Source organism: Ranitomeya variabilis, chromosome 2 (genome assembly GCF_051348905.1).
Source record: "Ranitomeya variabilis isolate aRanVar5 chromosome 2, aRanVar5.hap1, whole genome shotgun sequence".
NCBI lineage: Eukaryota > Metazoa > Chordata > Amphibia > Anura > Dendrobatidae > Ranitomeya > Ranitomeya variabilis.
Genome location: NC_135233.1, coordinates 454,287,598 through 454,314,809, shown reverse-complemented (window position 1 = coordinate 454,314,809; position 27,212 = coordinate 454,287,598). Strand labels below are relative to the sequence as shown.

The 27,212-nt window shown below is 42.9% G+C and overlaps 1 protein-coding gene across 3 annotated transcripts in view; it reads left to right on the top strand.

Annotated features, from left to right (window-relative positions):
- LTBP3 (latent transforming growth factor beta binding protein 3) overlaps window positions 1-25,916 on the top strand; it is a 104,452-nt gene extending 78,536 nt beyond the window's left edge. For 2 of the 3 annotated variants that reach the window (XR_013221518.1, XR_013221517.1), the window contains exons 22-25: window positions 3,670-3,753; window positions 10,406-10,537; window positions 11,984-15,492; window positions 25,489-25,916. Coding sequence is in view for 1 of the 3 variants with exons in the window: in XM_077287331.1 (XP_077143446.1) it covers window positions 3,670-3,753; window positions 10,406-10,537; window positions 11,984-12,135 (368 nt within the window). In the remaining 2 variants the exon portion in view is untranslated. Of the gene's footprint in view, window positions 1-3,669; window positions 3,754-10,405; window positions 10,538-11,983; window positions 15,655-25,488 lie in introns of those variants that run through there. The other variant, XM_077287331.1, reaches the window with a different exon arrangement.
- Window positions 25,917-27,212: the final 1,296 nt, after the last annotated feature.

The following is a 27,212-nucleotide window of genomic DNA, read 5'->3' as shown; positions in this document are numbered from 1 at the left end:
ATCAGATTTTTGTGATCAGTCAAGACCACCACACGATGTCTAGCACCCTCAAGCCAATGACGCCACTCCTCAAATGCCCACTTCATGGCCAAAAGCTCCCGATTACTCACATCATAATTGCGCTCGGCGGGCGAGAATTTTCTAGAAAAGAACGCACATGGCTTCATCACCGAGCCATTGGAACTTCTCTGTGACAAAACCGCCCCCGCTCCAATCTCGGAAGCATCAACCTCAACCTGAAAAGGAAGTGAAACATCTGGTTGACATAACACAGGAGCAGAAGAAAACCGGCGCTTAAGTTCCTGAAAGGCCTCCACAGCCGTAGGAGACCAATTAGCAACATCAGCACCCTTTTTAGTCAAATCAGTCAAAGGTTTAACAACACTGGAAAAATTAGTAATGAACCGACGATAAAAATTAGCAAAACCCAAGAACTTCTGAAGACTCTTAACAGATGTAGGTTGTGTCCAGTCACAAATCGCCTGAACCTTGACGGGATCCATCTCAATAGTAGAAGGAGAAAAAATGTACCCCAAAAAAGAAATCTTCTGGACTCCGAAGAGACATTTCGAGCCCTTCACAAACAGAGAATTGGCCCGCAGGACTTGAAACACCTTCCTGACCTGTAGAACATGAGACTCCCAGTCATCAGAAAACACCAAAATATCATCCAAATACACAATCATAAACTTATCCAGATATTCACGGAAAATATTGTGCATAAAGGACTGAAAGACTGAAGGAGCATTAGAAAGTCCAAAAGGCATTACCAAATACTCAAAATGGCCCTCAGGCGTATTAAATGCGGTTTTCCACTCATCACCCTGCTTTATCCGCACAAGATTATACGCACCGCGAAGATCTGTCTTAGTGAACCACCTAGCCCCCTTAATGCGAGCAAACAAATCAGTCAATAATGGCAATGGATACTGATATTTGACTGTAATCTTATTCAGAAGGCGATAATCTATACAAGGCCTCAGGGAACCATCTTTTTTAGCCACGAAAAAAAAACCTGCTCCCAGAGGGGACGAAGATGGACGAATATGTCCCTTTTCCAAGGACTCCTTAATATAATTCCGCATAGCAATATGCTCTGGCACTGACAGATTAAATAAACGACCCTTAGGGAACTTACTGCCAGGAATTAATTCTATAGCACAGTCACAATCCCTATGAGGAGGGAGCGAATTGAGCTTAGGCTCCTCAAAAACATCCCGATAGTCAGACAAAAACGCAGGGACCTCAGAAGGAGTAGATGAAGCGATTGAAATCAGAGGTGCATCATCATGAACCCCCTGACATCCCCAGCTTAACACAGACATTGTTTTCCAATCCAGGACTGGATTATGAGTCTGTAACCATGGCAGACCAAGCACTAGTACATCATGTAAATTATACAGTACAAGGAAGCGAATCACCTCCTGATGAACGGGAGTCATGCGCATGGTCACTTGTGTCCAGTACTGCGGTTTATTCATAGCCAATGGTGTAGAGTCAATTCCCTTCAAAGGAATAGGAACTTCCAGAGGCTCCAGACTAAAACCGCAGCGTTTGGCAAATGACCAATCCATAAGACTCAGGGCAGCGCCCGAATCCACATAGGCATCGACGGAAATGGATGACAGTGAACAAATCAGAGTTACAGACAAAATGAACTTAGACTGCAGAGTACTAATGGAAAAAGATTTATCAACCTTTTTTGTGCGTTTAGAGCATGCTGATATAACATGAGCTGAATCACCACAATAAAAACACAATCCATTTTTCCGCCTATAATTTTGCCGTTCAGTTCTGGACTGAATTCTATCACATTGCATAGTCTCAGGTGCCTGTTCAGAAGACACCGCCAACTGGTGCACAGGTTTGCGCTCCCGCAAACGCCGATCAATCTGAATGGCCATAGTCATAGACTCATTCAGACCTGTAGGCGCAGGGAACCCCACCATAATATCCTTAATGGCCTCAGAAAGACCATCTCTGAAGTTTGCAGCCAGGGCGCACTCATTCCACTGAGTAAGCACCGACCATTTCCGAAATTTTTGACAATATACTTCCGCTTCATCATGCCCCTGAGAGAGGGCTAATAAAGCCTTTTCAGCCTGAATCTCCAGGTTAGGTTCCTCATAGAGCAATCCCAGTGCCAGAAAAAACGCATCCACACTGAGCAATGCAGGATCCCCTGGTGCCAATGCAAATGCCCAATTCTGAGGGTCGCCCCGCAGGAAAGATATTACAATCTTGACCTGCTGAGCAGGGTCTCCAGAGGAGCGAGATTTCAAAGAAAGAAACAATTTGCAATTGTTCCTGAAATTCAGGAAGGTAGATCTATCTCCAGAAAAGAACTCTGGAATAGGAATTCTAGGTTCAGACATGGGAGTGTGAACAACAAAATCCTGTATGTTTTGAACTCTTGCAGCAAGATTATTCAGGCTGGAAGCCAAACTCTGGACATCCATGTTAAACAGCTAAGGTCAGAGCCATTCAAGGGTTAAGAGGAGGTAAGAAGCAGCTAGACAGCAATTAAGGGCTAGGCAGCAAAACTCTGAGGGAAAAAAAAAAAAAATTTCCCTTCAACACTTCTTTTTCTCCTGCTTCAGCCCAAACAATTAACACTTTGTGGGCCGGCTATACTGTCATGGTCCCAATGGCAGGGAATTTAGCAACATAACATGGGCAAAAACAGGACGAGCTCTAGGGTGATGGAACCTGAGCTGACCGCGATCCTGAACCTCAACACTCAACTAACAGTAGCCGGGGAACGTTCCTGGGGGGCCCCTAGACGTCTCGCGCCAGCCGGAGATCTAGCTTCCCCTATCAGAAGAATAACAGACCTATCTTGCCTCCAGAGAAATATTCCCACAGAAATAGCAGCCCCCCACATATAATGACGGTGAAATGAGAGGAAGGCACAAACGTAGTTATGAAAACAGATTCAGCAAAATGAGGCCCGCTTAAGCTAGATAGCAGAGGATACAAAAGGTGAACTGCGCGGTCAGCTTAAAAACCCTTCAAAATACCATCCTGAAATTACTTGAACTCATGTGCCAACTCATGGTACATGAGTGGTAATTTCAGCCCACTAGAGCAACCAGCAGCAGAGAATTACATATCTGCAAGCTGGACTAAAAAACATGAAAGCAATAATGAAACAGGGAAATCCAGACTTAGCTTGACTTGAAGGCCTAGGAGCAGGTAACAGAGACACACTGATACATTGATAGCCGGCAAGGGAATGACAGGAAAGCCAGGTTAAATAGGAAACACCCAGCCTCAGATGGACAGGTGGAAACCAGAGACCGCAACCCACCAAAGTCACCCAGTACCAGTTGTAACTACCAGAGGGAGCCCAAAAACAGAATCCACAACAGGGCAGGTGCAGACGGCCACAGGTTGTCTCATCCGAGAGAATTGGGATGATTATGCAAATGACACTCGGATCAAACTATGATCAGATTCTCTCAGGTGAGAAGATGGAGAAAAAAAATTCTCTATCGTCTTCATTCTATCAGTTGAACTGTCATCTGTGCGTAATCCTATGTTTTCAACACAATCATTGACTTGCATTAATCTATTTTTTTTCATAAACCAGACTGTATTCTGTATTGAATCACAACTTCTTGTAACATGAAAAAAATGACATCTTGTTCTTTACTATGTATTTTTCAGCTTGGGCCTGCTCAGTCTCTCACAGCGGTGCAAATTCATTCTGGGAGTTTAGTGCACATCATGTAAAAAGAAAGTCACGGAGAGGTATTGTATAAACGTTTCCCTATTTATTGTCAGTGGGTTATATTTATATTTAGGGTAAGTTCATTGCGAGCTTGCTGCATATCATTTTGCGATTCTTCGGTCCCAGCAAATCTTATCCTTCCGTGCCAGCATTTGATCCCACGTGAATGCTACAGCCTATGAATGGAACATCTGTATAGGAGGTCAAGATGAGCAGAGACTAGCAGAGAAACCTTACTGGGACCAGAGAAATCAATAGAAGACATTACTGCAGTTTTATAAAAATCAGCCTCTCTACATGTCGGACAGCCATTCCAATCCAGTGTCAGGTGACTTCCAACCAGAGTACACCTCATTCTACTTAATGTGCTTCTGATTAGGTGATCCCCTGAACCAAATCTTATTTAACGAAGGAAAGTATAAAAAAAACCTTGCTGTGGTGTTCACAATCCTCTTGCAATAGGACAAGCTGGATGGCAAAACAAGTGCTAGAAATATCCCAAAAGTAATAGGAATGAAAAAATAACTTTAAACCATGCCAAAGGAGTTGAAAAGTCTTGAGTGAGGAAAAGAAGGGCTCAATTCTGGCTTTACTAGCAGAGGGATACAGTGAGTGTCATATGTTGCCTCCATCTTTAAAATTTCCATTACAACAAGGTCAAGCAGCAAACATTAGGGACAACAAAGCTACAGACCGGCAGAGGGCGAAAACGACTCTCCACTGACCGGGATGACCATCATCTTATTCGAATGTCACTCAGCAAAGGCAGGATGACATCAAGTGACCTACAAAAGGAATGGCAAATGGTAGCTGAGGTGAAGTGCACGGCAAGAACAGTTCGTAACAGGCTTTTAGAGGCAGGACTCAAGTCATGTAAAGCTAGAAAAAAAGCCTTTCATCAAGGAGAAGCAAAGGAGAGCCAGGCTGAAGTTTGCCAAAGACCATAAGGATTGGACCATAGAGGACTGGAGTAATGTAATCTTCTCTGATGAGTCTAATTTTCAGCTTTGCAAAACACTTGGTCGTCTAATCATTAGACGGAGACCTGGAGAGGCGTACAAGCCACAGTGTCTTGCACCCACTGTGAAATTTGGTGGAGGATCGGTGATGATCTGGGGATGCTTCAGCATGGCTGAAATTGGGCAGGTTAATCTTTGCGAGGGACGTATGAATCAAGCGCCATACAAGGTTATCCTGGAAAATCAGTTGATTCCTTCTGCTCAGGCAATGTTCCCCAACTCTGAGGACTGTTTTTTCCAGCAGGACAATGCGCCATGCCACAGAGCTAGGTCAATCAAGATGTGGATGAAGGACCACCACATCACATCCCTGTCATGGGCAGCCCAATCTCCAGACCTGAACCCCACTGAAAACCTCTGGAATGTAAATAAGAGAAAGATGGATAGTCACAAGCCATCAAACAAAGAAAAACTGCTTACATTTTTGTACCAGGAGTGGTAAGGTCACCCAAAAGCAGTGTGAAAGACTGGTGTAAAACATGCCAAAACGCATGAAAGCTGTGATTAAAAATCATGATTATTCCACAAAATATTGATTTCTCAACTCTTCCTGAGTTAAAACATTAGTATTGTTGTTTCTAAATGATTATGAACTTGCTTTGTTTTTGCATTATTTCAGGTCTGCAAGCAATGCATTTTTTTTTGTTATTTTGACCATTTTTCATTTTCGGAAAATAAATACAAAGTTTATTGCTTGAAACTTCGGAGACATGTTGTCAGACGTTTATAGAATAAAAGGACAATTTACATTTTACTCAAAAATATACCTATAAAGAAAAAAATCAGACAAATTGAACATTTTGCAGTCGTCTCTTAATTTGTGCCAGAGCTGTATATAAATATATACACTGCTCAAAAAAAATAAAGGGAACACTTAAACAACAGAATATAACTCCAAGTAAATCAAACTTCTGTGAAATCAAACTGTCCACTTAGGAAGCAACACTGATTGTCAATCAATTTCACATGCTGTTGTGCAAATGGAATAGACAACAGATGGAAATTATTGGCAATTATCAAGACACCCGCAATAAAGGAGCGGTTCTGCAGGTGGGGACCACAGACCACAACTCAGTACCAATGCTTTCTGGCTAATGTTTTGGTCACTTTTGAATGTTGGTTGCGTTTTCACACTCGTGGTAGCATGAGACGGACTCTACAACCCACACAAGTGGCTCAGGTAGTGCAGCTCATCCAGGATGGCTCATCAATGCAAGCTGTGGTAAGAAGGTTTGCTGTGTCTGTCAGCGTAGCGTCCAGAAGCTGGAGACGCTACCAGGAGAAAAGCCAGTACACCAGGAGATGTAGAGGGGGCCGTAGGAGGGCAACAACCCAGCAGCAGGACCACTACCTCAGCCTTTGTGCAAGGAGGAACAGGAGGAACACTGCCAGAGCCCTGCAAAATGACCTCCAGCAGGCCACAAATGTGACGAAGCCGAGGACGGTGAAACGCGCGTCGAGGCTTCTGTGTGACTTACCGGTGTCTCAGCACACTATCTGCACCATGTCTGAAGGTAAAATGATTCACTAATCTTTTTTGGTTGTTCATGTTGGACTGCTTATATACATCTTACTTAAATTTACTGCATTAGCCTGGTTATCTTTATGTCCAGCATGTTTTCAGACCCTAGATTTGAGCCATTTCACTACAGCCATCTTTGATATTACCTTATTTCTTTATCAGACTGGTGCAGCATTGCGGCGTATATATTTCCACTGCGCCCAGTGCTGTCACACTGGTGACCACACAGTTTTTATTTTCTCTAAGTCGGCACTTATTTACCAACACATTGCCGCTAGTCTTCAGTTGTCTTTTCTACCTCATGTACCTTTTGTCTATATACTTTATATGTGCAATAAATTTATACATTTTTATCAATACCCCGTTTTTCTCCTCATTGGTATTATTGGGCATTAATATATTATTGGTAGTTATTTATATATGATAAATTCTCATAGCAGTGATTTTGCCCATATCCAATGGGATTTTTGTTTGGTCCTACACAAATGTGCATGTGTCTGCACAAACGGTTAGAAACCGACTCCATAAGGATGGTCTGAGTGCCCGACCTTCACAGATGGGGACTGTGCTCACAGCCCAACACCGTGCAGGATGCTTGGCATTTGCCACTGAACACCAGGATTGGCAAATTCGCCACTGGTACCCTGTGCTCTTCACAGATGAAAGCAGGTTCACTGAGCAAATGTGACAGACGTGACAGAGTCTGGAGATGCCGAGGAGAGCAATCTGCTGCCTGCAACATCCTTCAGAATGACCGGTTTGGCAGTGGATCAGTAATGGTGTGGGGTGGTATTTCTTTGGAGGTTTGCACAGACCTCCATGTGCTCGCCAGGGGTAGCCAGACAGCCATTAGGTACCGAGATGAGATCCTCAGACCCCTAGTGAGACCATATGCTGGTGCGGTTGGCCCTGGGTTCCACCTAATGCAGGACAATGCCAGACCTCATATGGCTGGAGTGTGTCAGCAGTTCCTGCAAGATGTAGGCATTGAAGCTATGGACTGGCCCGCCCGTTCCCCAGACCTGAATCCGATTAAACACATCTGGGACATCATTTCTCGCACCATCCACCAACGTCACGTTGCACCACAGACTGTCCAAAAGTTGGAGGATGCTTTAGTCCAGGTTTGGGAGATCCCTCAGGAGACCATCTGCTGCCTCATCAGGAGCATGCCCAGGTGTTGTAGGGAGATCATACAGGCACGTGGAGGCCACACACACTACTGAGCATTATTTCCTTGTCTTGAGGCATTTCCACTGAAGTTGGATCAGCCTGTAACTTCATTTTCCACTTTGATGTTGAGCATCATTCCAACTCCAGACCTCCGTGGGATATTAGTAGTGATTTACGGATTTACGATGATCATTTTTAGTTTTTTTTTCTCAACACATTCCACTATGTAATGAATAAAGATTTACAACTGGAATATTTCATTCAGTGATATCTAGGATGTGGGATTTTAGTGTTCCCTTTATTTTTTTTGAGCAGTGTATATACATATATATTTTTTTTATATTTATTTTATTTTTTTCAATTCAAACTTTTATTTTGTGATATCACTTACCGTATTTTCCGGCGTATAAGACGACTTTTTAACCCCCGAAAATCTTCTTAAAAGTCGGGGGTCGTCTTATACGCCGGGAATCGTCTTGTACGCCGGTGTATATTGTGGGTGGGGAGGGGGAGTGATCCTGATGACGAGGGGGCGTCTCACAGGAAAGTGAGTAATCCCCATTACCTTATCCTAGCGGTGCAGCGTGGGGGTGTCAGTGCTGGGAGCGGCGGCGGCTGCTGTGTTCTGGTGCGGCGGCTCCTCTTCTGTGTGGGGCCTCTGTGCTGTGGGGTGGCGGCGGCAGCGGCGTATCTTTATCCAGTTGGGGCTCCTCCGGCATCTCCTTAGCCCTGGAGGCCCCGCCGCAACTCCATCGGTGCAATGTGGTGGCCTCCGGGAAAATGGCCGCTGCTCAGATTCAGATCTCGTGTCCCGAGATTTCGGGACGAGATCTGAATCTGAGCAGCGGCCATTTTCCCGGAGGCCACCGCATCGCACCTATTGAGCTGCCTCCGGGAAAATGGCCGCTGCATTGCACCGATGGAGTTGCGGCGGGGCCTCCAGGGCTAAGGAGATGCCGGAGGAGCCCCAACTGGATAAAGATATGCCGCCGCCACCGCCACCCCACAGCACAGAGGCCCCACACAGAAGAGGAGCCGCCGCACCAGAGCACAGCAGCCGCCGCACCAGAGCACAGCAGCCGCCGCCGCCACTCCCAGCACTGAGACCCCCACGCTGCACCGCTACGATAAGGTAATGGGGGATACTCACTTTCCTGTGAGACGCCCCCTCGTCATCAGGATCACTCCCCCCCCCCCCAAAAGGCACATATTCACCGGCCCTATAAGACGACATAGGGTGTATAAGAAGACCCCCGACTTTTAAGAAGATTTTATATTTTAACTGGTAAAGTTGGGGGGTCGTCTTATACGCCCAGTCGTCTTATACGCCGGAAAATACGGTACTAATTTTGCTGCGGATCCGCAGTGGACTCCATCCACTATGTTGCTTATTTATTGCAGATTTTAGCTACCCATTCATGACAATGGACAAGATTAACAGTCAATTAGCAATATTTACTCAGGTGAAATTGACACGCTACAGATTAGAAAATCTGCAAAAAAAAATGTGTCTGAGGCATATCCTTAGAATTGTAGTTCTGCACAATAATATTGTCAAGGTGAAAATATACTTTCTTATATACCTTTTGTACTTTTATATATCTTATACTGTGAAACAATAAGTTTTCCCTTGCTAATGCAAATGTAACTGTATTAAAGATGGCTGCCAGTGTTCATTCTTCACTTCAGTTTAAAATCTGAAGGGTTAAGTTTCATTTCTCCTGAAAAGATAACTCTGGAATGTGAAGAAAGAAGTAACCACCGGGAGACGTTCTGACGAATCAGAGAGAGAGACTGAGCACTAGATGTATGCTGCTTAAACTCCGCCTAATGCATTCCTTTTTTTCCTAAACAATAGTACTGTGTATTCAAAAATAAAGTAGTTGCTGCAACTGCTCTGGACACATATAGTCACATGAGCATGCACTGAGATTGAACCAGCTACCTGTCTGACTCATTCTTACCCGGTACCACATGCTTATAGTTTAATTTGGAATGACTGGTGAATGAGGGTATATTGTCGTTACGACCCCGACAATATCACTAGACTATTTTGAGAAATTAGATTTACAGTAGATCAGGAAACGTTTCCCTTGATATTTTCAGGAGTTAACTGATAAGGAATTTTTCCTAGGTTAATTATTAACCTTATTTCCTATTACTCATGTTTTGTTATCAATCAAAATGTAAAAACACATGAACAAATATGTGAAAAAAGTACCATTCAGAAGAAGCCTATGCACTATTGTGCTTTGACACAAAACATATGTAAGACATGTGGCAGCCTTTGCCATCAGTAGAACAGACTGCACTGTCAATAGTGTGCACTTTTGTCTGTGTGCAAATCCATACAGAAGTAGAGAAAATGTAATGACTGATGCTGGTACAGAAAGGCCTGGTACCAGTGTGTTCATGCCTAGAAAAAGTGAAGGTTTGGTTATAGCTCCATCAGATTCGAGCAAGGTTGTACTGAAAAGAGATGTTCTCCATTAAAGTACACTCCTCAACATTGAAACTGTAACACCTTGAAGGAAAAATTGTGGAGATCACTAGATGAGTAGACGTATTACGGATATGCAAAAGATTAAAAAAAGGCAACATTTCCAACAAATCTCGATTTTTCTTTCAGTATGGAATACACGCGCCACTACAGATATCCCCACACTTACAACCTTGGTTATCATCAGTGAGGTTATTTAGGTTACCTGAGAAATGTTTTGCTACAATGAATGCACTTTGGCAAATCATCGAGATCCGCTGCTGGCAGCTTCTTTTGCAATTGCCGATCAATGATGTCCCGTATGTGCTCAATAGGAGACAAGTTCGGAGGTGCTACAGGTTATACAAACTACTCACAGTAGCACGAGCAACATGCAGGATGGCACTGTCTTTTTGGGAAAAAAAAAGTTTACTATTGCCATTTATGTTATAAAACACAAATGATATGTCTCCTTTTAGATGGGGAGAGCTCAGAGGAGGAGTCTGAGGAGTGTCACTGTGCCAATGGTCGTTGTGTGAGAGGTACTCATGGACTTTCATGTGAGTGCCAGAGTGGCTTCCAACTGGACATCACTAGAACACGCTGCACTGGTGAGTCAAAACCATTACTAGATAAATGTGTCTCTTGTTTTTAGTTGCATTTCTATTTTACTGTCCTATCTGGAATGCCAAAGAATTACTGCCTGTCAGTATAACAATGACAAGCAATCTACAAAGCAAAGAAAGATATCTAGCCGCTTGGATATAAAACCTTACCAATTTATTAGTTCAGCTTAAAAGATTCCAGGTTCGTTAAAAATACTGCATCAAGGCGAAAACATACGTGTTTCAGACATTGAACTGTCCTTAGTCATGGTTTCAAGCAATTTATAGGCCATTCCTTTGGTAAAGCCTAATGAACAGATACTTTTGGTAAACTTGGGGGTGTTTGATAGGCCCCTGGCTGCCATTGTATCCTAATTTAGCACCAATGGAAAGAAATCTCCTTAGATAATGAGTTTCCTTTCTCTGTCAAATACCTTACGTGCCACATTAACTATTGACTGCAGAAACTTTCCATGATAAAAATATACAACATTCTGTGCCAAAGTGTATAAAAGGTATCATGGTTTTAATTAAAAAGTTAAAGGGGTTATTAAAACAATAAAGAAATCAATTATCCCCTGTCCACAGGATACATGATAAATGTATAATCACTAGAACGGAGTTCTCGAGTCTCCCATTTATCTTCACTACACAACCACATTGAGAAGGAGTTGTAAGTTGTCAAGCATGTTTCTCTCAAGCCAACATACATCCAAAGGAGTGGAAATGTGCAGGCGTGATCAGTTTTCCATTGAAACTCCTACTCTCTGTGGTCATAAAGTGAGCAGGAACGGTGGGTTGGAGAATCCCCATCTAGTAAGCAGTGATGGAGTATCTACCGATACAGACATTTGATCTGATGCTAAGTCAGGTGGTAGTCAGGTAATGGTCCAAGGTCAAAATACCAGGAGGATAGCGAATCGGAGCAAAGGAGTTAAACAAACAGATGGTCAGAACGAAGTTCAAGGACAGGAAGTGTTATATCAACAAGCAAAACACTAGGCATATAGGAAACAAACCACACTGAGCTGAAGCTACATTTGGCACCTATCTCGGACTGTCAGCCCTGTTACGTAGCTGACAAATCAAGAGAACAGTGAGCATCTGACAAGAGCTCAGCACCACCCAGTATCAGATTGGACGGTTAAGCTGTCAATCAAAACAGACATTTCAGCACGCCCTTGCACTGGACTGGACAACGGAGCTGTCAATCACTGCACAGACCACTCAGCACGCCCCAGCACCATACTGGATTACTGAGCTGTCAATCCTTGCATCCTAAGACACACCGAGGGGTGGATTTGTTACACTTGCCACCTATCCTGTGGATAGGCGATTAATATTTTTTATGAGATAACCCCTTTTAGGGATAAACCTAGAATTTGTTGAAAATAACTAATAGTACTAATAGTGGAAAGATGTATACTAATAGAATTTTGCTTGATCTGACAGATCTGGATGAATGTAGACAAAAGAATCCAAGAGGAGCTCTCTGCAAAAACAGCCGTTGTATAAATACAATGGGGTCATTCCGGTGTGTGTGTAAAGCAGGTTATACACGATCTCGACATCCTCACATATGTGTGCTGCAGAGGAAAAGATAGCACGATCTTCCCCATCACCAGATCATTACCTGTCAATACTGACGTGCCTCAACAAAGTAAGACTCACAAACTCTTCATCATGGAAAACGAGATGTGATATGGATTAAAGTATTGAGAAATATGTTCTTTGCGGTAAATCTCTGTTCAGCAAAGGCTCATGCTTATATTGTCTGGATATTTATGAATAGGGGACCTATATACACCCCACTTGTACAGGCATAATGCTCTCCACCTATATCCAAGTAGTAGGAAAAGTGTCTATATGTATATAGGCGTGCATACCGATGCAGAATATATGCTATCTGTTTGCATGCGGATTATGGTATTCCAGATTTGAGTTTCTCTATCATTTAGATATTAATGTACATATAAACCTATAATATTTAAAGGTTTCTAACTATTTTATATAAGCCAGTTTCAAAGGCAAATGCACTTTTTTTTTAGGCATGTGGATGTCCACCAATAATAAATGCTTCAGCTCTAAACTGAGAATTAGGAAAGGTGTGTGTCATAAATATGCAACATTGGCAAATTTCTATTTAGTTCTAATTCTTTATTCAGCTCTTCACGACTTTGATTTGGCTATTTCTCTAAGATAAATATCCCAATCCACAGACAGGCACTGGCTGTATGAAGTCAGCCAAGTATGTACTACTTTAAATGTTATGTTGATGTAAAAGGAAAAAAGTTAACTTATCTGCTACAGAGCGCAAACCTAGATATTAAAATAATTAATTATTGCTGCCATTGTGAATACACATCCATTACACAGTTACATGGTACATAGCAGGGGCACATTTATAAGATTATCTCAGCACAGGAACATTTTTTTTTTACACATCCAATTGTGCAACTTGTTATTATTCGTTTAAGGACAGGCCACCAAATTTAAAAAAACTGTTTAAAGCCCCTTTCGCATAATTTACAGTCCCAGAAATTACAATTATTTTCTTTAGCCAGATAGCAGTATTTGTTTTCCTGCTTTTGGACTTGTTGAGAAGAATTTATGTAGAAATGCTAGCACAGGCTTCCAGTATCCGTTGTTTCAGATGCTGCACATCTCGTATCTTCACAGCATAGACAGTTGCCTTCAGATGACCCCAAAGATAAAAGTGTAAGGGGGTCAGATCTGGAGACCTTGGTGGCCATTCAACTGGCCAACGACGACCAATTCACTTTCCAGGAAACTGTTCATGTAGGAATGATCGGACCTGACACCCATAATGTGGTGGTGCACCATGTTGCTGGAAAAGCTCAGGGAACGTGCCATCTTCAGTGCATAACTGAACAGTTTCCTGGAAAGTGGATTGGCCGTCGTGGGCCAGTTGAATGGCCACCAAGGTCTCCAGATCTGACCCCCATAGATTTATCTTTGGGGTCATCTGAAGGCAATTGTCTATGCTGTGAAGATACGAGATGTGCAGCATCTGAAACAACGGATACTGGAAGCCTGTGCTAGCATTTCTTCTGCAGTGTTGCTATCAATGTGTCAAGAGTGGGAGAAGAGGGTTGTATTGACAATCCAACACAATGGGCAGCACTTTGAACACATTTTATAAGTGGTCATAAACTTGTAAATAACTCATGAAAGAATAAAGTTACATTAAAACCAAGCACACCATTGTTTTTCTTGTGAAATTCTCAATAAGTTTGATGTGTCACATGACCCTCTTCCCATTGGAAAAAATAAAGTTGGATCCAAAATGGCCGACTTCAAAATGGCCGCCATGGTCACCAGCCATCTTGAAACGTTTTCCCCCTCCCATATACTAATGTGCCACAAACAGGAAGTTGATATCACCAACCATTCCCATTTTTTTTTGTGTATCCATATAAATGGCCCACCCTGTAGTGTTTACTTGTGTACCATATTGACAAAGGAAATTGTAACTCCTAATTGTCAATGTATGTTTACATTTTGAGGAATAACAAGGGAAAATAACAACACAGAGTTCTAAGAAGAAATGCTCCACAATTGTTTAATGGGGAACACAGGTATATACAGCAGAGCCTTGGTTGAGTGGAGCAGAGATTGAGTATACATATTATTACCTGGATTTGGCTAGCTCTGCTTGTCGCAGAAACGGTGAATGGAGCGGAGGTGCACATGCTCGACTTCAGCTCCCTTCAAACAGGGCTGTTCTCAGAATCAGTGACGGTAATTGCGGTCAGTCCACCTGTGATTAGCAAGTGATCCTCTTAAGTATAGGGAACAATTTACAAACCCATGACATAAAGAACGCTTTTGAATCCCTACTTCATGTACACCTCGCTGCTCTGAGACTCTACACATTGAAATGGAATTTTTCACGTTGAGTAACCCTTTAAATTATCAGTGATTTCATATTAACAATTTAAAATATTTTATACCACATCTAAAAGAGGTTTTTGTCCACATCTAAGAGAAGCATGATGTAGGGATGGAGACCCTGATTCCAGTGCTGTTTCACTTTGTTTACTGGGTGCAGCAGTTGTGATACAATCACAGTTTTCTCTGCTGCAGATTTAGCAGTGCTCTGAATGCTGAGCTGTGTATAACCCCATCCACAGCACTGATTGACCATTGTCTGTGTACACTGTACATTGTCAGAAAGCTGCCAATCAGTGGTTGGGACAGGGTTTGGACTAGGAGGCGCGAGACACCTAGTCGGGTAGTGATAATCTCCTGCTGATAAAACAATGGTTTTTATTGAAACAACATACAGCCTAGCAAGTGACATATCAATGGAATCAGTATTCACTGACAGCTTCACTATAAGTTTATTTCCAGAGGTTGTGGTTATTTCACAAACACAAGGAGTAGACCATGCCATGTGATAAGAGGGGTTCAATGTTTTACATAAGACTGTACATTATATTATTAGTTTAAATCTACCCTTGGAGAAGCAAATAAAAAGTTAAGCTTACTTTGCTAGATATGATCTTAAAGGGGATGTATTATCATAAAATGCTGTAAAACTTTTTTTTCATGGTAACATCTTTAGTTATTAAAATTCTGAAATTTCTCACTTTTTACATTGACCACAGAGACTAACAGTAGGCTGACATTTCCTTTTGTTTATAGATCATTTTTTTAAACTTATCTTATTATCATCAGAAGGCTAAATTGCAATGAAAACCAACATCAATGTAATAAAAGTTGAGGCAGATATCACAAGATTCATCATTGACAATAGGAGAACACAATAGGTTAGCTCCTCTTTCCCCCCTCCCCCCTCTTCCTGACAGCCACTGGGACAGCCACCAAGCATGAAGGATTGAACTGAGACGTGGGCAAGGAGTCGTTAAAACTCAGTTGACTAAACTCAAGAATACTTGTCAAAATCATGTGTGTATGACACAGCATGTGGCAGCATGGTGGCTGTTATGATCCTTAGTGGTTGAGGATCACAAATTACTCCAGCTAAGTAACAAACATAGGACAAGCTCTAGGGAGGTGGCAAACTGGACTGACCGCAAATCTGAACCTATCCAAACACACTAGAAGTAGCCGGTGAACGTGCCTAAAAATCCTAGACGTCTCGAGCCAGCCTGAGGAACTAACTACCCCTAGAGAGAAAGAAAAGACCTCTCTTGCCTCCAGAGAAATAATCCCCAAAGATATAGAAGCCCCCAACAGATAATAACGGTGAGGTAAGAGGAAGGCACATACACAGGGGTGAAAGCAGATTCAGCAAATGAGGCCCACTAATACTAGATAGCAGAAAATAGAAAAGGGAATCTATGCGGTCAGTAAAAAACCCTTACAAAATATCCACTCTGAGATTTCAAGAACCCCCACACCAACTAACGGTGTGGGGGGAGAACCTCAGTCCCCTAGAGCAACCAGCAAGCGAGGAAATCACATTTTAGCGAGCTGGACTAAAAACATAATGAACACTGATAATCAAAAAATGATCAAACAAAAACTTAGCTTGTCTTGGAGAGACTGGGAGCAAGGTAGACACAAGGAATCTGAAGAGCACTGAATACATTGATAGCAGGCAAGGAACTGAGTATCCAGGTGAGCTAAATAGGAAACCAACCAAGGATAACGAACCAGCTGATGCTGCAACCTGCAGAAAGACAACACTACACAGTACCGCTTGTGACCACTAGAGGGAGCCCAAAAATAGAGTTCACAACAGTACCCCCCCTTGAGGAGGGGTCACCGAACCCTCATCAAGACCCCCAGGGCGATCAGGATGAGCCGCGTGGAAGGCACGAACCATATCGGCCGCATGAACATCAGAGGCGACAACCCAGGAATTATCCTCCTGACCATAGCCCTTCCACTTAACCAAATACTGAAGCCTCCGTCTAGAGATACGAGAATCCAAAATCTTCTCCACCACGTACTCCAATTCGCCCTCGACCAGCACCGGAGCAGGAGGCTCAACAGAAGGAGCCACAGGTACCACATACCTCCGCAACAAAGACCTATGGAACACATTATCAATGGCAAACGATGCTGGGAGATCCAAACGAAAAGACACCGGGTTAAGGATTTCCAAGATCTTATAAGGACCGATGAAGCGAGGCTTGAATTTAGGAGAGGAGACCTTCATAGGAACATACCGAGAAGACAGCCACACCAAATCCCCAACACGAAGTCGGGGACCCACACCGCGGCGGCGGTTGGCAAAGCGCTGAGCCTTCTCCTGTGACAACCTCAAATTGTCCACCACATGGTTCCAAATCTGCTGCAACCTATCCACCACAGAATCCACCCCAGGACAGTCAGAAGACTCAACCTGACCCGAGGAAAAACGAGGATGGAAACCAGAATTGCAGAAAAAAGGTGAAACCAAAGTAGCAGAACTAGCCCGATTATTAAGGGCAAACTCGGCCAAAGGCAAAAAAGTAACCCAATCATCCTGATCAGCAGAAACAAAACATCTCAAATAAGTTTCCAACGTCTGATTAGTTCGCTCGGTTTGGCCATTAGTCTGAGGACGGAAGGCCGACGAAAAAGACAAATCACTGCCCATCTTGGCACAAAAAGTCCGCCAAAACCTGGACACAAACTGGGATCCTCTATCAGACACAATATTTTCAGGAATGCCGTGCAAGCGAACCACATTCTGAAAAAATAGAGGAACCAAATCGGAGGAAGAAGGCAACTTAGGCAAGGGCACCAAATGGACCATCTTGGAAAAACGATCACACACCACCCAGATGACAGACATTTTCTGAGATACTGGAAGATCCGAAATAAAATCCATGGAAATGTGCGTCCAAGGCCTTTTCGGAACAGGCAAAGGCAAAAGCAAACCGCTGGCACGAGAACAGCAAGGCTTAGCCCGAGCACAAATCCCACAAGACTGCACAAAGGAACGCACATCCCGCGACAAGGAAGGCCACCAGAAGGACCTAGCCACCAAATCTCTGGTACCAAAAATCCCAGGATGACCCGCCAACACCGAAGAATGAACCTCGGAAATAACTCTGCTGGTCCATCTATCCGGGACAAACAGTCTCTCTGGTGGACAACGGTCAGATCTATCCGCCTGAAATTTCTACAGCACTCGTCGCAAATCTGGGGAAATGGCAGACAAAATCACTCCCTCTCTGAGAATACCAGCCGGCTCAGAAACTCCCGGAGAGTCAGGCACAAAACTGCTAGAAAGTGCATCAGCTTTCACGTTCTTCGAACCAGGCAGGTATGAGACCACGAAGTTGAAACGGGAGAAAAACAACGACCAACGAGCCTATCTAGGATTCAGCAATGAAAAAGAAAAAATCTCCAGCATGGATCTTCTAAAAGTCAATTTATTAGAAACACTTTAAAATGCAAACATTTGCAAAAAAGAGAGATGGGGGTCCCAGGTGGTCAACGCCGACGCGTTTCGACCATCAGGTCTTAGTCATGGCATGAAAATGGAACCACATATTAACATTTTATACAACACAGAACACTAAAACAGCAAGTGCTTAGATTAAAACTCAGGTGGGCAATCAGAACATTCATTATATTAACCCCCTGTGAACCGCAAAAGAGAAAGACATATCCATGAAAAAAGAACCACATCGGTGTATCAAAAAATTACATTAGCTGGAATAATAGAACCATTTCACAGTGTGTACAATATTAAATATCACCTTCTTATATAAAAAAAAATAAATAAATAAAAAAAAAAAAACACAGAAAAAAAAAAATAAAAAAAAAAATTATATATTTATATTAAAGACATGAGATTATTACATTAATCTAACTGCAAAATGAGGTCAAGACGTTTGTTCAGCCCTAAGGGCACCCTTGACTGTAGAGAAAATATCCAAAAGGATTCACGATTTAATATCTTACGTCTATGATCACCACCTCTAGGGGGTTTATGCACTTTTTCAATAGCAGTCACTTTAATCATGCTGGTGTTACCTGCATGGATTGTTTTGCAGTGGTGAGAGACTGCAGAAATGTTATGTGATGTATTATTAAGTGCAGATTCTGAGATATGCTTACAAAACCTTCTTTTTAAAGGGCCCACTGTGCAGCCCACATATTGCAGTTTACATAAATCGCATTCTATCAAATAAATGACACCTTCTGAGTTGCAATTCATGTGCGTTCTAATTGGATAAGTAATGCCTGTCACACTAGAGGTGAAACTAGTAGTTTTTCTTACGAAATTACACGTTTTACATGGGTGGTGACCACATTTAAAAAAACCCTTATATGTTAACCAGGCACTATTTCCTGCAGTCAATTTACTATTGAGATAGAGACTAGGAGATAGGATGTCACGTAAGGAAGGTGCTTTTTTGGCAAGATATCGTATGTGAGTACGATCTAAAATATGTGCTAGCTTCACATCATTGTATAAAATAGGAACATACTTTTTCACAATTTGAATTATTTCTGCATACTGCGGACTATAAACTGTGGAAAAATGTATCGTACTCAGAGAGTGAGAGGCAGACTCTGCGTGTTTAGTCTCATTAAACCTTTTTCTTTTAATTTTTTTAATTTTATTATTATTCTCGTTGGGGTTCATAGAAAGAGACCCTAGATCCTCATTATCACTCCATAATAAAGACTTCCTATCAATGTCTTTTGTCACTGATTTTGCTCTGTGTAGCATCCAATTAGGATAACCGCGATCTTTAAGTCTGAAAACTGCAGACTCAGTTTCCTGTGTGAATTGTGCAGATGAACTACAATTTCTTTTGAGCCTGATCAATTCACCCACTGGTATATTCTTAACCCCTTCATGACCGTGGGATTTTCCGTTTTTCCGTATTCGTTTTTCACTCCCCTCCTTCCCAGAGCCATAACTTTTTTATTTTTCCGTCAATTTGGCCATGTGAGGGCTTATTTTTTGCGGGACGAGTTGTACTTTTGAACGACATCATTGGTTTTACCATGTCGTGTACTAGAAAAAGGGAAAAAAATTCCAAGTGCGGTGAAATTGCAAAAAAAGTGCAATCCCACACTTGTTTTTTGTTTGGCTTTTTTGCTAGGTTCACTAAATGCTAAAACTGACCTGCCATTGTGATTCTCCAGGTCATTACGAGTTCATAGACACCTAACATGACTAGGTTGTTTTTTACCTAAGTGGTGAAAAAAAATTCCAAACTTTGCAAAAAAATAAATAAATAAAATTGCGCCATTTTCCGATACCCGTAGCGTCTCCATTTTTCGTGATCTGGGGTCGGGTGAGGGCTTATTTTTTGCATTTTTAATGATAGCATTTTGGTGTAGATACGTTCTTTTGATCGCCAGTTATTGCATTTTAATGCAATGTCGTGGCGACCAAAAAAACGTAAATCTGGCGTTTCGATTTTTTTTTTCATTACGCCGTTTAGCGATCAGGTTAATGCTTTTTTTTTATTGATAGATCGGGCGATTCTGAACGCGGCGATACCAAATATGTGTAGGTTGGGTTTTTTTTTTATTGATTTATTTTGATTGGGGCGAAAGGGGGGTGATTTAAACTTTTATATTTTTTTTATTTTTTTCACATTTTTTTTTACTTTTTTTTTTAACTTTTACCATGCTTCTATAGCCTCCATGGGAGGCTAGAAGCAGGCACAGCCCGATCGGCTCTGCTACATAACAGCGATCATCAGATCGCTGTTATGTAGCTAAAATGCAGGTGTGCTGTGAGCGCCGACCACAGGGGGGCGCTCACAGCCACCGGCGATCAGTAACCATAGAGGTCTCCAGGACCTCTATGGTTACCTTCCTGACGCATCGCCGACCCCCGATCATGTGACGGGGGTCGGCGATGCGCTCATATCCGGCCGCACGGCCGGATGCGGTAGTTAAATGCCGCTGTCTGAGTTTGACAGCGGCATTTAACTAGTTAATAGCGGCGGGTGATCGCGATTTCACCCGCCGCTATTGCGCGCACATGTCAGCTGTAAAAAACAGCTGACATGTCGCGACTTTGATGTGCGCTCACCGCCGGAGCGCACATCAAAGCGGGGGTCCCGACATGTGACGTACTATCCCGTCACATGTCGGGAAGGACATGTTTTGGGTGACAAGAGTGTGCCTCCAAAATGGAGTTGCTGTCAGTAGATTTTCTATAAGGGGAAACAGCAACTAAGTTAGTATTTTCATTTACTGATAAGGAAATATCCAAATAGTTGATAGAAGTCTTGGAGGTATTAAAAGTAAAGGAGAGATTAAAGTCATTATTATTCACGTATTTTATGAAGTCCGTAATCAGCATATCATCCCCCTTCCAAATTATAATCAAATCATCGATATAGCGACCAAAAAATACAATGTTATTAGAAAAAGGATTATTCTCATTGAAAATATATTTTTCTTCCCAAACCGCTACTGTAATATTGGCTAATGAAGGGGAACATTTCCCCCCCATACTAACGCCCTTTTTTTGGATAAAAAACAACCTGTCAAATGAAAAATAATTATGGGTCAACAAAAAAGAAACTGAGTCTACAATGAAAGATTGAATCTCCTGTTTGTACGTGCTGTACTTATTAAGAAAATATGACAAGCTGGTTAGAATTATATTATGTGGTATGGAAGGATATAAACCAACCACATCACAGGTGACCCATGTATAATGTGAAGACCACAAAAAGCCATCTAATGCGGCAATGACTGCTCTGGTATCTTTGATATAACCCGGTAAATTGATCACTAAGGGTTGTAGAAAATGATCCACCCATTCTCCCAAATTTTCTGAAAGTGACCCTATACCAGAGATGATGGCTCTAAACGGGGGAGGAAAAACATTTTTATGAATCTTAGGAAACGCATGATAAATAGGAATAACTGGATGTTTGATATTTAAATAATCATGTAGCCAATGTCGCCACTCCTCAAATGCCCACTTCATAGCCAACAACTCCCGATTACCAACATCATAATTCCGCTCGGCAGGCGAAAACTTTCTTGAAAAGAAAGCACATGGCTTCATCACAGAGCCATCAGAGCTTCTCTGCGACAAGACAGCCCCTGCTCCAATCTCAGAAGCATCAACCTCGACCTGGAAGGGAAGAGAGACATCTGGCTGACATAAGACTGGAGCTGAAGAAAACCGGTGCTTCAGCTCCCGAAAGGCCTCCACGGCCGCAGGAGACCAATTAGTCACATCAGAACCCTTCTTGGTCAAATCCGTCAAAGGTTTAACCACGCTAGAAAAATTAGCGATGAAACGACGGTAAAAATTAGCAAAACCCAAGAACTTCTGAAGACTCTTAACAGACGTGGGCTGAGTCCAGTCATGAATAGCCTGGATCTTGACTGGGTCCATCTCCACAGTAGAAGGAGAAAAAATAAAACCCAAAAAGGAGACCTTCTGTACTCCGAAGAGGCATTTTGAGCCCTTCACAAATAAAGCATTAGCACGCAGGACCTGAAACACCATCCTGACCTGCTTCACATGGGACTCCCAATCATCAGAAAAGACCAAAATATCATCCAAATAAACAATCATAAATTTATCCAGATATTCTCGGAAGATGTCATGCATGAAGGACTGAAACACAGAAGGAGCATTAGAGAGTCCAAAAGGCATCACTAAGTACTCAAAATGGCCTTCGGGCGTATTAAATGCTGTTTTCCATTCATCTCCCTGCTTAATGCGCACAAGGTTATACGCACCACGGAGATCTATCTTGGTGAACCAACTGGCACCCTTAATCCGAGCAAACAAATCAGACAATAGTGGCAAAGGATACTGAAATTTGACTGTAATTTTATTCAGAAGACGATAATCTATACAAGGTCTCAAAGAACCGTCCTTCTTGGCCACAAAAAAAAATCCTGCACCAAGAGGGGAAGAGGATGGGCGAATATGTCCCTTCTCCAAAGACTCCTTTATATAACTCCGCATCGCGGCATGCTCTGGTATAGACAAATTAAAAAGTTGTCCCTTAGGGAATTTACTACCAGGAATTAAATTTATAGCACAGTCACAATCCCTATGAGGGGGCAGGGCACTGGACCTGGGCTCATCAAATACATCCTGGTAGTCAGACAAAAACTCAGGGACCTCAGAAGGAGTGGAAGAAGCAATAGACACCAACGGAGTATCGCCATGAATTCCCTGACAACCCCAACTTGACACAGACATAGCTTTCCAATCTAAAACTGGATTATGAGCTTGCAGCCATGGCAGACCCAAAACGACAACATCATGCAAATTATGCAGAACGAGAAAGCGAATCACCTCCTGATGTACGGGAGTCATGCACATGGTCATTTGCGTCCAATACTGAGGCTTATTCTCAGCCAATGGCGTAGCATCAATTCCCCTCAGAGGAATAGGAAATTCCAAAGGCTCCAGGACAAAACCACAGCGCCTGGCAAACGACAAATCCATCAGATTCAGGGCAGCACCCGAATCCACAAAAGCCATAACCGGGTAGGACGACAAAGAACAAATCAAAGTAACAGACAAAATAAATTTAGGCTGTATAGTACCAATGGTGACAGGTTTAGCGATTTTTTTTAAGCGTTTAGAGCATGCTGAGATAACATGAGTAGAATCACCACAGTAAAAGCACAACCCATTTTGACGTCTATGACTTTGTCGCTCAATTCTGGTCAGAGTTCGGTCACATTGCATACACTCAGGTCTCTGTCCAGAAAATACCGCCAAAGGATGAGCAGATTTGCGCTCCCGCAAACGCCGATCAACCTGAATGGCTAAAGCCATAGAATCACTCAGACTTGTAGGGGTGGGAAACCCCACCATAACATTCTTAACGGCCTCAGAAAGACCTTCTCTGAAATTTGCAGCCAGGGCACACTCATTCCATTGAGTAAGCACCAACCATTTCCGAAATTTTTGACAATACACCTCTGCTTCATCCTGACCTTGAGAGATAGCCAGCAACGCTTTTTCTGCCTGATTCTCAAGATTAGGCTCCTCATAAAGCAGTCCAAGAGCCAGAAAAAATGCATCTACATTAATCAATGCAGGATCTCCTGGCGCCAGAGAGAAAGCCCAATCTTGAGGGTCGCCACTGTTATGATCCTTAGTGGTTGAGGATCACAAATTACTCCAGCTAAGTAACAAACATAGGACAAGCTCTAGGGAGGTGGCAAGCTGGACTGACCGCAAATCTGAACCTAACCAAACACACTAGAAGTAGCCGGTGAACGTGCCTGAATTCCTAGACGTCTCGAGCCAGCCTAAGGAACTAACTATCCCTAGAGAGAAAGAAAGACCTCTCTTGCCTCCAGAGAAATAATCCCCAAAGATATAGAAGCCCCCAACAAATAATAACAGTGAGGTAAGAGGAAGGCACATACACAGGGGTGAAAGCAGATTCAGCAAATGAGGCCCACTAATACTAGATAGCAGAAAATAGAAAAGGGAATCTATGCGGTCAGTAAAAAACCCTTACAAAATATCCACTCTGAGATTTCAAGAACCCCCACACCAACTAACGGTGTGGGGGGAGAAACTCAGTCCTCTAGAGCAACCAGCAAGCGAAGAAATCACATTTTAGCGAGCTGGACTAAAAACATAATGAACACTGATAATCAAAAAATGATCAAACAAAAACTTAGCTTGTCTTGGAGAGACTGGGAGCAAGGTAGACACACGGAATCTGAAGAGCACTGAATACATTGATAGCAGGCAAGGAACTGAGTATCCAGGTGCGCTAAATAGAAAGCCAACCAAGGATAACGAACCAGCTGATGAAGCCAACCTGCAGAAAGACAACACTACACAGTACCGCTTGTGACCACTAGAGGGAGCCCAGAAATAGAGTTCACAACACGCCACGCAACAAGGAGATAACAATTTTAACTTGCTGATCGGAATCACCAGAGGAACGAGGTCTCAGAGATAGAAATAACTTACAATTATTCTTAAAATTTTGAAACCTAGATCTATCTCCAGAAAACAACTCAGGAATGGGTATCTTTGGTTCTGACATAGGGCTACGAATAACAAAATCCTGAATACTTTGCACCCGTGCAGTAAGATGATCCACACTAGAAGTCAGAGTCTGAACATTCATGTCTGCAGCTGAGCTCAATACCACCCAGAGTTCAAGGGGATGAAAGAAGCTAAACAGACTGCAGCAAAAGCGGGAGGGAAAAAAAAAAATGTACTTAGGTCTTCTTTTTATCCCACTTCTGTGATGCATTAAACACTTTTTGGCCTGCTATACTGTTATGATCCTTAGTGGTTGAGGATCACAAATTACTCCAGCTAAGTAACAAACATAGGACAAGCTCTAGGGAGGTGGCAAACTGGACTGACCGCAAATCTGAACCTATCCAAACACACTAGAAGTAGCCGGTGAACGTGCCTAAAAATCCTAGACGTCTCGAGCCAGCCTGAGGAACTAACTACCCCTAGAGAGAAAGAAAAGACCTCTCTTGCCTCCAGAGAAATAATCCCCAAAGATATAGAAGCCCCCAACAGATAATAACGGTGAGGTAAGAGGAAGGCACATACACAGGGGTGAAAGCAGATTCAGCAAATGAGGCCCACTAATACTAGATAGCAGAAAATAGAAAAGGGAATCTATGCGGTCAGTAAAAAACCCTTACAAAATATCCACTCTGAGATTTCAAGAACCCCCACACCAACTAACGGTGTGGGGGGAGAACCTCAGTCCCCTAGAGCAACCAGCAAGCGAGGAAATCACATTTTAGCGAGCTGGACTAAAAACATAATGAACGCTGATAATCAAAAAATGATCAAACAAAAACTTAGCTTGTCTTGGAGAGACTGGGAGCAAGGTAGACACAAGGAATCTGAAGAGCACTGAATACATTGATAGCAGGCAAGGAACTGAGTATCCAGGTGAGCTAAATAGGAAACCAACCAAGGATAACGAACCAGCTGATGCTGCAACCTGCAGAAAGACAACACTACACAGTACCGCTTGTGACCACTAGAGGGAGCCCAAAAATAGAGTTCACAACAGGTGGCTCAGTGGTTAGCAATGCTGCTTTGCAGCGCTGGGGTTCTGAGTTCAAATGGCACAAAGGACAAGATCTGCAAGTAGTTTGTATGTTCTCCCCGTGTTTGCGTGGGTTTCTTCTTAGTACCTCAGTTTCTTCCCACACTCCTAAGACAAATTGATAGGGAATTTAGATTGTGAATCCCAATAGGGACAGTGTTTATTATTATTATTATTTATTATTATAGCGCCATTTACTCCATGGCGCTTTACATGTGAGGAGGGGTGTACATAATAAAAACAGGTACAATAATCTTAATCAATACAAGTTACGACTGGTACATGAGGAGAGAGGACCCTGCCCGCGAGGGCTCACAATCTACAAGAGATGGGTGAGGATACTGTAGGCGAGAGTATGTTGTCTTTAAAGCTCTTTTTAAAGGGAACCTGTCACCCCCAAAATCGAAGGTAAGCTAAGCCCACCGGCATCAGGGGCTTATCTACAGCATTCTGTAGCATTAGATAAGCCTCCGATGTAACCTGATAAAAAAAAGAGGTTAGATTATACTCACCCAGGGGGCGGTCCCACTCCGGTCCGGTCCGATGATCTGTTGAGGGCAGTGCAAAGTACTGCAGTGCGCAGGCGCTGGGAAAGGTCAGAGGCCCAGTGCCCGCGCACTGCAGTACTTTGCTCTGCCCTCAACAGGGCAGACAAAGTATGCCTGCGCCAGAGCCGCGGCGTGAATACAAGAAGAGGACGTCATCGTAAGAAGATAGGAGGCGCCGGCCCGGACCGCGACACCCATCGGACCCGAACCGAAGCGGGAACGCCCCTAGATGAGTATAATCTAACCTTTTTTTCTCATCTTTCAGGTTACATCGGGGGCTTATCTACAGGATACCGGAATGCTGTAGATAAGCCCCTGATGCCGGTGGGCTTAGCTCACCTTCGATTTTGGGGGTGACAGGTTCCCTTTAAAATTAATGGTGCTATGTAAGCAAGTAAAATAAATAAATTAAATAAATACAAAGACAAGTACAATCACTTGATCAATACAGTTTAACAGTAACATGTGTGCAGCCTTCATGGCAACAATGGTGAACAAAAATGACATGAGATATTTGTAGTTCCTAGGGAAATCATCTCAACATCTCTACTATCTAAGGCTACATTCACATTTGCGTTGTTGGGCACAGCGTCGTCGACAGATACAGACACATGCGTCATGCACCCCTATCTTTAACATGGGGGGCGCATGGACATGCGCCGGTATGCGTTGTAATGCGTTTTACGACACATGCGTCATATTGACGCACAAGACAGGGCGCAGAGGACGCTACTTGTAGCGTTTTCCCTGAGCAGAAATTCCTGATCTTTACTATCTTATGACAACGCATGCGTCGCAAAACGCTGCGTTGTGTACATGCGTTGTTGGTTGAGTGGCTGACGCTGCGCCCAACAACGCAAATGTGAACGTAGCCTAAGCCTACTTGTTTCAAGGGTGTAGAAATGATAGGGTTCACGTCATAACTCTCCCTTCCGCTGTTGTGGAAAAATCTGTTCAGACTAGACACCCTGTAATTTTTTTTTCCTGCTCCAGCAGAACTACCAAAGACCTCCCAGCTAACGAAGTGGCAGCACATTGCCCAGTTTGGTTGTGTTGCAGAGTTGGTGTCACAGTCTGTGTCTAGGAATAACAATGCCACTCTATAAAGGCAGGGAAAGTAATCCCTTTTATAGGGTCCAT